Here is a 10,680-nt window from a genome sequence, read left to right as displayed (position 1 = left end):
TTTACCTGATTCAACTGTTAGTACTCTGGTTTGCTTATTGCTCATTGCTCAATCTGTTTTTTTTTAATACAGATCATGGTCAGGTAGGTTTTTACAGCATAAATGAAATCATCATCATGATTTTCCCAATGATGTTATATAACAGTATTATTCTGGAAGACATTATAACGCGTTGTCACTATGTATAAAGCCTCAATTTTGTGAAACTGTCCGTAAAGTATCTGTAGAACCAGTTATCAAAAGCCTTCATCGAATGTGTGGTGGGACTTTGTGAATGCCTGTAGCTAACAATTATTTTCATTATTGAATAATCTTAATATTTCTTTGTAATAATAATTAAGTCTACAACCGTGAAAAATGCCCATCACAGTTTTCTCAGAGACGTCAGAACCCAAAGATGTTAAAATAGTCACGTTTAAGAATCCCAAACTACAGAATGTTTGGTGTTTTTCTTGATAATTTGGCAATAAACTTCATCAGTCATCTAATTGATTTCACTAATTGTTTCAGTAGTATTCTTATTAACATTATCATTCATCAGTTAGCTGATTTAATCAATGATAAAACATCTTGTTTAAAAAAATATATATTTTTGATATGGAAAGAAGATCAGTGGTATTGGTACCATGATTAAACTGAATGTAAGTACATGATAATTATCATCCACCCTAGTCCATAGTAGGACAATTAAATTGTAGATGATTAAAAAATCAAACACACTGAAACTAATACATTTCATACATTTCAAATACCCTCCAAAATTCTTAGTTTCATAATAATTAGAGTTCAGCCCAGGTTTGTCTAATTACTTGCAATGTCAGGAATGTTTCATTACTTCAAGTCTTTATCAACAAGACATTACAAAAAGAGGACGACAATTGAATTACACATTTGTACAATTACAGAGCACATTATCCTAATGATATTGTCTGTATCATACATAACTAGACAGAAAACAATGATCAGCTTTATTTAGAAAAATGGAAGCTCTAGTCTAGACAGTGAAGTCTTGGAAATTAAGTCAGTTTCTCTGTCCCCAGAGGATCTCCACTTAACACTTTTACTACAGTTGGACAGTAAGAGCTGCCATCAGAAGCACTGTACCTCTGTAACAGCTATCTGTAGTGATGTGGTGTTTGTGGCACTCTAGCACCCTCTGGTGAACTGTGGTTTTGTGCACTAGCTATGAATGGTTGTGTGTAGTAGTATAGTGTACTGGACTCATTTGTATTTATTACATTCCGATAGAAAATACAGTCAATAGAGTTATTCAAATGTTTTATTACATAGTTCAGTTTTCAGCTTTTTACATATATATATATATATATATAAAAACAAAGAGGAAATTACAATGTTCACTCATGACGATATGAAAGGCACTGATGGCTACAGCACAAATGTTAGCATTCTTGGTTGGAGTGAGACTTTGGCAAAATGCCCTATTTCTGAAACAGTGTTTACAAGCAGGAAATGTTTAAGAGCCAGTTCATTAGACGAATATAAAGTTAGGTCAGACAAACTGGAGTAAAAAGCACTTTGATGATAAAAGATAGTGAATCGTACGTGGTTTTTCAATTCAGGTTGGTTTTTTTAGAAGACAACTTGGTTAAACATCATTGACTTAACATTAGACATGTCATCCTTAGTTGCTACTGATGCTGCCTTCATGCAGCTTAAAGGTCCAGTGTGTAACATTGAGTAGGATATAATCTTCATAGGTATGTTTTCATTAGTGTATAATCACCTGAAAAGTTACCTAAGAATGAGACGTTTTATCTACATAGGGAGTGGGTCCTCTCCTACAGAATCCGCCATGTTGAACCGCCATGTTTCTACAGTAGCCCAGAAAGGACAAACCAAACACTGGCTGTAGATCAAAATTTTTGCAAGTTACATGGCATCTGTAGTTTCTCCTTCCTGCCTGGAAAGGGCGCTCTTATCTGCAATTACACCACTAGATGCCACTAAATCCTACACACTGGGTCTTTACCTTTAGTACAAAAAAAACAAACTTTGACAAAACACAAACCATTGTTAAAATATGTACAAAAATCCCTTATATTTTTATGTAAAAAAATTGTCCTAAAGAGATGAAAGGAAAACAGTCACAGGAAAAAGTAGTAGTAGATCTTACAACTTCACCAGCTCTTAACTTTACAACAGCCTGAACCTAAAACATGCTCAAACAGTTTGGGGTGGACAGATCAGACTCTGGTCAAAAGTAGTGCATTTCATAGATACAAATCCACAATCAGGACAAAGTGGAAGAAAATAATTAAAGGTAGTGGTGCTCACTCTTTTCTATTCATGAGTTTTAATAAGCTGCACATCATAAAATAGATTTAAATTATGTATAATGTTGACTTTTTGATTTTAACAATGGTCCACTGTTCATAGACAGTGAAGTGTTGTATACAACAGACTGGTAGTTTAAACTGCGAGCTGGCTGTTGGTCCTACAGGAGCCCACATGGTCTAAAGTTAATGAAGTGAATCGATCCAGTTGCCGTATGCTTTATGTCTGGTATACTAGGACTGGTGCCTCATTCGGTCAGCTAGTGCTGGGTGAATGTTGGATCAGAGCTAAACTACTAAGATGGCTATGGCACTATTTAAAGTTATTTTGACTGTAACATACTGTATAATGTACTGTGGGGCTTGTTAGGGTTAGAGATCAATATTAATGACCCAACTGCCACGTGAACTCTTGCCTCTACAACTAATTTGACAGTTTTGGAAAGAAATCTCCCTACTCATTGGACTTTAAACAACTTTAATCTACATTTTTAGCTGCTCAGTTATAAGACCGAATGACTGACACAGCAATCAAAACATTTAGCAACAAAAGGGAGACAAATCTTAACAGCAGAGCTATTATTATTATTATTATTATTATTATTCCAGCATTTGTCTTTGCATTATCGCTTCTCCACTTAGTATTTGTGTTGGATCCCTGCTAGAATTAGTGAACTTAATCCTCATAATGCACGAGTCTCTGTACTGCTCCCTTATATATGGTGCCCTACAATGACAGTGAATTGTTCAAAAATATACCATCGGTGTTGGTTCCTACTGGACAGCAGAATTTATAAAAGGGATATCGATAATTCATTACTTAATGTCCCTTTAACATAAAATTACTGATAGTTAAATCTCACTTTTTGCTTCCACTGAAAATCCAGTTACTAGCCAGTATATCCCAGCAGCCCTCTCTCTTCTTCTCTTCTGACATGTTCAAGGTTCAGGGTTCTCTACTGAGCCTGGGTCGGCTGGTTCTTCATCTCCTGCCATTGCTTCTCCCTCAGATTGAGCTCTGCATCAGAAAAGGCTGCTGGACCCCAGTTGGTGATCAGCTGCTGTCCCTTGGAACCTGTTGGGGGGGGGGACAGGAGACTATTCAACATGGAGGTAGGAATATTTGATTCTTGAGTTACTATTTACTTCTGGAAAATGTAACATGTCTTATTTTGTTGTGTGTTGCAGTTGATTTTGGTTTGAATGTCTGCATGCAAGTATAGCAAGTCTATAGACCTTTTTCACAGCAGCCATTTTGATATGAAATAGTTAGGTAAACACAGGTGTTACCAATGAAAGTAGGCTCTGTTCCATTTAGTGTAGCAGTGCCTTTCCAGTGAGCCAACATGCACCCATAGCAGCACAGTGACTCTGTTTACCCTGCTATTTCATGTCAAAATGGTTGTTGTGGCTGCTTATTGTTTTTAGGGAGTTTGCACTTGTTTTGGATACATATAACTCATATTTTAAGTTTCATCATAAGTTTCCTTAATATTTTAATGAATCCAAAATACTCCAGTGGCTCCCATCCCATTAAAAGACCAGTCGGATTTAGTGGCATCAGGCAGTGTTTCAGATTGCAACTGAACACCACTCACATCTGTATTTGACGACCTAGGAATGAGAACAGGCTGTTAATTATGAAGGAGAAACTACGGTGGCCGGGAAAAACCTTATCTACGGCCAGTTTGGTTTGTACGTTCTGGGCTACTGTAGAAACACGATGGTTCAACATGGCGGACTCCATGGAAGGCGACCTGTGACTGTAAATATAAAAGGCTCATTCTAAGGTAACAAACTATAACAATTCCTATATTCAGGTGACTATAAACTAATGAAAACACACATGAATTTTATGTACCATTTCTTCCAATAGACCCTCCTATATGTTATGTGGCTGAGGAACAAAGGTGAGTGCTATTACTTATGTTGACAAGGCATTCATTAATGCTTCAATTACTTCACATAACTGCACTTTAGCCTCTAGAGGTTTCAACTGAGCACAGTTTTACTCAGAACAGATGAAGTAGTGTGTGGAGTCATTTTAAATTCTTCAACCTTCTTTTCCCTAAAGAGTTTGGACGGACTGATATTAATTCCATTAAAGTTGTAATTTAACTTTGTAGTAAACAACATTCTTAATATTTTGCCTCCAGGCAAAACTATCTGTGGAATTCAGATATCTCATTGTTATGTTTTCTTCCTCCAACTTTTTTTGCTGTTTGTTGGGCTGTGACCTGCTTTGAGGGACCAGCCTGTACATAGTTGGCTGAGAGAGTATGACAAGAGAGAGTCTCAGGTTTAAAAAGAGTCAAGATATTTCTCGTTGACTAATTTCACTAATGAACTCCATTGGGAAATCAGTAGGACGAAGGCGCCATTAAATTTATTCATGGCAGGAGTCAGTTTGTTGCTTTAGAGGGGAGAAAAGCATTCAAGAGGATTTAATCTGAAACTCTCAGATTAAATGTGTTACAAAAAAAAAACCAATGGTATTATTATTGGTAACACGCTTAGCACTGTGCATGTAGCAAACCATATACTGGTGTACTGTACTAAATGCATTCAAAGCTGGACAAATCAAATCACTCCCTAAAAATCTGTTAAAAGAAAATGTGTATCATTTTATGTAGTATTTCATTCCTTTAAATAATGTCAGATAATATTATAATGTGTCAAAGAGATACTCCATTTCTCTTCAAACTGTCTACCTCACTGACGCGCACTTTATTTTGTGGTCAGTGGTCCTCCATGTCTGTTATTTTCAGTGTGAACCAGTATAACACTTTGAGTCACTCAGCAAGTCTGTCACCTCAAACCTCAATAACAGTGCAGTGGTGCCAGTTCATTAGTTCCTGTGCAGTCAGTAAAACATCTAAAAAGGAACAATGCTGTTTTTATAATACAATAATATAATAAAAAAATAAACAAGTGTTCACTGATATTTTCCCTTGGTGCTTTTAAAGCTGAGCAATGATGAGAGGTCACACATATTATTGTGAGAGATCGAGCCATTCATGTCTCCTTTTTGCACAGTTAGAGAGATGTCGTTGTACATGAACGATAATGTATTCCTCTTCAGTGACAGTAAACAACACGTGGGCCCACAAATAACTGTGCTATAGTGGAACCTTAACAAGATATTTAAGACTGACAAACAGTAATGTTAACCGTGATAAACACTGTGGCTGCGACAGTGTTTAATGAGTGTGAAGGGATTGAACTGGCTGAGCGTGGTGAGAAAGCTACTTCTTAACTCCTATGGTGTGTGCAACACATCTGTTCTATCCAATAAGAAGTATCAGGTTCAAATCCATGTGGGAGTGCCTGGCTTTAACAACGCTTTCTGGTCAATGTTACTATCTCAGGTCCTTTTGGGGAGTATGTTAGCAAGCAAGTCAAAATCACAGCTCTAGCTTTAGCCGCAAGCCATGTGGCCATGCAATTTGAGTCCACAAGTAACAATGAAAACTACTAATGCTAATGCTTTTTAGACATTGAATACATAATATGGCTGTCTTCATCTGTATGATAAAGCTTTTTTATCATTCAGTCATGGTAAGACATTTACTTTGTTTTGACTTTGCAGCCCTGACACTGAATCCACTGATACATTTTTGCATCAATTTCATCACCTAACCTTATTAGAGAGCGACTTCTGTTGTCTGTTTAATAAAGACAGAGGACAAGTACTGAGTTAGTTAGATAAGTTGGGACTTGGTTCCTGTTTGGAAGCTCTTTGTGACTCTTTACAGTATTTCCTAGTTAATTGAATTTTTTTTATTCTTGCAGAAGGGATTGAAGATCATGAATTGTTCACAGTTATTTTAAAAGATGGAACAAGACACATTTAATCTCTCTCTGTACATATTTAACCATGTGCTGCTGTGGTCTTCACATTACAGCGTTCAATCCAGACTTATGTTGAAGGTGATACGGAAATGTCTACCATTGTGACTATTATTTAAAAGTGATATGAGTTCATCAAAGTACATTATATTACCATTTGCTATTGAGTGGCAAATACAGAATGCTGACAAAATACCCAATCAAAAATTTAGTTTGATCCAATGAAAATCTAACCTTAATCCTACAAACATCCCTCAAATAGTCCCCCGGCCAGTCTAACATTGATATTGATCCTCACAAAGATGGTTAGATGGGTGACTCAGACAGACAGTGGTTAGTGTGCTGCAGTTACCTGGTTGAATGAGTCGTAACAAGCCCTCATGTTCAGCCACCTTGTGCTTCCAGGTCTTGGTGTTATTGGTTGCATGTTCCAGCTTCTTCATCACTGTCTGGCTCACACAAGGACACACACACACACACACACACACACACACACACACACACACACACACACACAAAAAAAAAAAACACACAACACAGTTATACAAGGCAAGGTGTTTTTTTTTCTTTTACAATCCAATTATTATCATATTTAAGAACAGCACTTTTTGATATACTGTATGAACAATAATCAGTTAATCAGTATTAACCTCCTTGTTCTGAGTCGGTCAGTAGCGAGCTCTGTTAATGGACGTACTTTGACGGTGCACAACTGCCTGCAAGGATTATGTTGTAGCCTGTTTTTGGCAGCTGCAGCACTAAATTCCATACTTGTTGTCCCCATTTATAGTTAGTCATATGCCTTGCAATTTTGGGATGGGTCCGCGTGAGTGTGATGTATCTTGGGTTTGGCGTTGAACAAAAATAGTGTGTTCAGAAAAATCTGTTAAATATTTTGCATAGCTTTTCTTACCATGTACTCTGTTAAAGTTACACTCCCTCATTTTGCTACAGCACAAATTCCTCCCAGCTCACTGTTGATGTTCGCTAACTCAACTGAACTCTGAGTTTCAAAACATCAACAGTGAGCTGGAAGGACATTTTGAGATTTGTTGGTGATAATCTAGGCGTTTTCCTTTAACCAGCAATGGACATTTCTTGTCATTTTGGCCTTTTATAGACTAGATGACTACTGTTCAAATAATTGATAGATGAATGGATATTGAAAATGGTTATGTGCAGCTTCACTCCCAGGTTTGCTCATCAGCCCTGTTGCACTGAGGAGTCTGCAGATTCCTACTGAGCCATGCTGTCATATAGTTTACTGTAAATTGACTGCCAGCCACCAGCTCTCTCTCTCTCTCTCTCTCTCTCTCTCTGCTGACCTGATACTGCTCCAGCGCCCCCTGTCTCTCTTGCTCCAGCTGGTCCAGCTGTTTCATGGCTGCCTGCAGGGCGCTCTCCTTGGCCAGGCGCTCCTTCTCCAGCTCCTGCTTCTCAGCCTCTGTCTCTGAGATGGCGCGCTGCTGCCGTAGGTGGATCTGCTCCAACTCTGCCCTCTTTGTGGCCTCTTCCTCCAGTAACCTGCTCCACACAGACATTACCATGGGTGAGGTATATAGTAACCTATATTGAGCACCATGTGTGCATACATACGTTTTCCTCATTTTTTCACAAACACTTTTGATTTCTCATTGGGGACGTTTTTAGCTGCTAAAAACATTTGAGGTCTTAAACTTTAAAACAGCCTAGAGACATTTAAAGTAATGTAATGTATTAAATAATATAAACCAATAATATCTAACTGTATGAAAGATGATGCAAGAAATGTTTCTTCAGTCTTAGTTAAATAAAGCAACTAATGTATAAATGAATGGTAAATGGAGATGGCTGTAGCATGTCAGTGTGTCAGCAGGTGGTGCACCAGCAGGTGGTGCACCAGCAGGTGGTGCTATAGTGCCATTATTATTGTGTGTTTTTCAGATCAGTTAAGATACGTTCAAATAAATTGAACTACTGTGGACGTCCATTTCCACCAATGTGACAGAAAAAAAGATTCTGTAAGTTGTTATGAGAAACTTTCTCAAAATACTGACTCATCACCAGAGGAACCCGTTTTTTCCACAGATTATCCCTCACATGTACTACTGCGAGGAAATAGTGAATGTTTTAGCAAATATGACAAAAAAAATATGTTTACATAAATGACTTATTGCAGCTTTAATAGACAGCAATGTATTTACTAAATGCTTCCATCCAAGCAGTCCACCATGCAAGGAGTTTCCAGTCTTCTACCTCACTAAATTAAGTTTCATGTGAATAGTACAACAATGTCAAAAGCCAATCACAGATTTTTAGGCTTGAGCTCAAGGGCAGATTAGAGTTAAAGATGTAGCAAATAGTTTAGAAACATTATTTTCCTACTCTGATGGTTATTGCGGCCATACTCAACAACCCAAATGGAGTGTTAACAAGTGTGTTACAGTGTGAGAGTAATTGCTCGGTTTACCAAGTCAGCAACGCAGTGTCCTTTTTAATATGTTTTTTTTTACCTACTGCAGCTATTGCACAGTGGTTTAATTTAAGCTTAGAGGTCAGTACAATAGCGCTGACATGTTCACTGCTGGTTAGTCAAACCTGAAGTGGAAAGTAAATGTCAGCAGAGAGGAAGGAAGGACAACGGGGGAAATGTGGTGGAGAGAAGGAAGCAGTAGTTGAATGTCTGGCTGCATGTAAAGAAAAAAAACAGGAGCAGAAGGTTTCATGCTAAAGGATTCCCATAGATGGTTAACTACACTGTGAATATAAAGTAAACTCCTCACAGTCTCATACCTGAGGTGTTTACACATTGGCTGATAACAGAAAGCTATTAGCAGCTTGGTACATCATCAAAATGTGACATTAATCTGAACCCAGTTGCACCCGTAGGGTCACGTTTGTGTGGTTTTCACAAGAATTGTGAAGTTGCAAACCTTTAGACGGGCTGTTAGATGATATGCAGTGCTGAAAGAAATCTTTGAAAGATCTTTGTAAATTACAGTTAACACTTTAGATTAGATTAGAGCCCACAACATACAGCATTATTACTTCAGAGTTATGGTGTTATCTTTTGTACTAACGGTCTAAAAGTACAGTATGTACCAGTGATATGTAGGTACTGGGGAACAAGGTGTGAAGTCATGGAATAAGAGGGTAACGGTTCAGGAGTATTTCTACTGTAGGTTTCTTTTTATCTACTGGGTACTATTTGTGTTGATTTTACTTTCCTTAAAACATGGATGGACAATGCATACACACAGTAGCTATATTAAACATAAACAGTATATGCATTGGGATAGCTTGTGTTTTATCTTGATATATTTGTATTTATTTCCTTGGAGGCTGTGCTCAGCACAACATTTGGTTACACAAAGCACAAGTGATAAGTTAATTATATTGGTACTAAGGTTATTTTTAAATATATAACGACATCAACTTTATTTAGGCTCATCACTCCATCTTCACTGACAGGTCCTCAGTAGATCATACATATCCTGTAATAACAGAATACGTACCCAGTAATTAAAAAACAACAACAGTATAAGTTCTCAGAATAATCCAGAATGCTGTTCCCCAGTACCTACATATATGTACTGGTACGTACTGTATTGTTACACCATTAGTACAGAGAAGATTACGTCGTAACTCTGAAGTAAATTGGTTGCGGGCTGTAATCTAAAGCGTTACAGTGCAGATATACAACTAAAGTCATGCAGTTAAAAGTTTACTAGTAAATGTACAAAAGGTATTATTATCATAATTTCCGTAAATTACCAAAAGTGAAAGTACTGATTTTGCAGAATATCCCCATTCAGAAGAACATATATTATATTACATTATTGGGTTATGATTGATGCATTAATGTGTACAGCTGACTGCAGGGTGAATTTCCCAATGGGATCAATAAAATCTCTAAAGTTATCAAAGAAACATAGTGGAGTAAAAAGTAACATAATTGCCTCTGAACTGTAGTGGAGTAGAAATAGTAGAGTAGTCCTTTTAGTTTGGATTCTGTTGGGCTCGGATTTGCACAGATAACATTTTTGTCCAGGTGTCTGTGCTTTACTTTTGTATCTGTGCCCATTTTATACAAATATCTGTACATTTTACTCCTTATATTTTCAAAACACACTTGTTCTTATAGTTTTAATGCATTTGAGGGGATTTACAAATAATAATAATAATAATAATAATAATATTATTATTATTATTATTATTATTATTATTATTATTATTATTATTATTAATATTATTATTATTATGTTTTGCATCATGCACGCCTTCCCAACATCAAATCTGGTGCATATCATGCAGATATGCAGATATCGTGCATGACAGAGATAACATGACACAAAAAGGCACGACGACATACCAAGAAGAAACAGACTGGAGAGGGAGACTCAAAACTATCTGACGTTTCAGCTTTGTGCAGAAACAACCAGTAAAAATGTAATTTAGAGAAACCAAGAGAGTATTTTTTACTTTTACACTCGAGCAAAATACTTTAATCAGTCTTCTTTTACACAAGTATCTGTACTTGTGCTTGAGTAAAGAATGT

General features: G+C 37.0%; 1 protein-coding gene and 1 long non-coding RNA gene across 2 annotated transcripts in view; one reads left to right on the top strand and one right to left on the bottom strand.

Moving 5' to 3' along the window:
- Nucleotides 1-1,261: 1,261 nt before the first annotated feature.
- swap70b (switching B cell complex subunit SWAP70b) overlaps nt 1,262-10,680 on the bottom strand; it is a 30,248-nt gene continuing 20,829 nt past the window's right edge. Inside the window, exons 10-12 of the mRNA XM_051381860.1 lie at nt 7,469-7,667; nt 6,496-6,592; nt 1,262-3,369 (exon numbers count right to left, since the gene is read on the bottom strand). Of these exons, the coding sequence (XP_051237820.1) occupies nt 3,251-3,369; nt 6,496-6,592; nt 7,469-7,667 (415 nt within the window). The 3' untranslated portion in view covers nt 1,262-3,250. The remainder of the gene's footprint in view (nt 3,370-6,495; nt 6,593-7,468; nt 7,668-10,680) is intronic.
- LOC127352948 (uncharacterized) lies at nt 3,375-4,239 on the top strand. The gene is made up of 3 exons (XR_007881212.1): nt 3,375-3,407; nt 3,913-4,084; nt 4,171-4,239. It is a non-coding gene; the product is annotated as an uncharacterized LOC127352948 (long non-coding RNA).

The sequence above is a fragment of the Dicentrarchus labrax genome, unplaced genomic scaffold, assembly GCF_905237075.1.
Source record: "Dicentrarchus labrax unplaced genomic scaffold, dlabrax2021, whole genome shotgun sequence".
In the NCBI taxonomy this organism is placed as follows: Eukaryota; Metazoa; Chordata; class Actinopteri; family Moronidae; genus Dicentrarchus; species Dicentrarchus labrax.
This window is presented reverse-complemented; position numbering and strand designations above follow the sequence as displayed.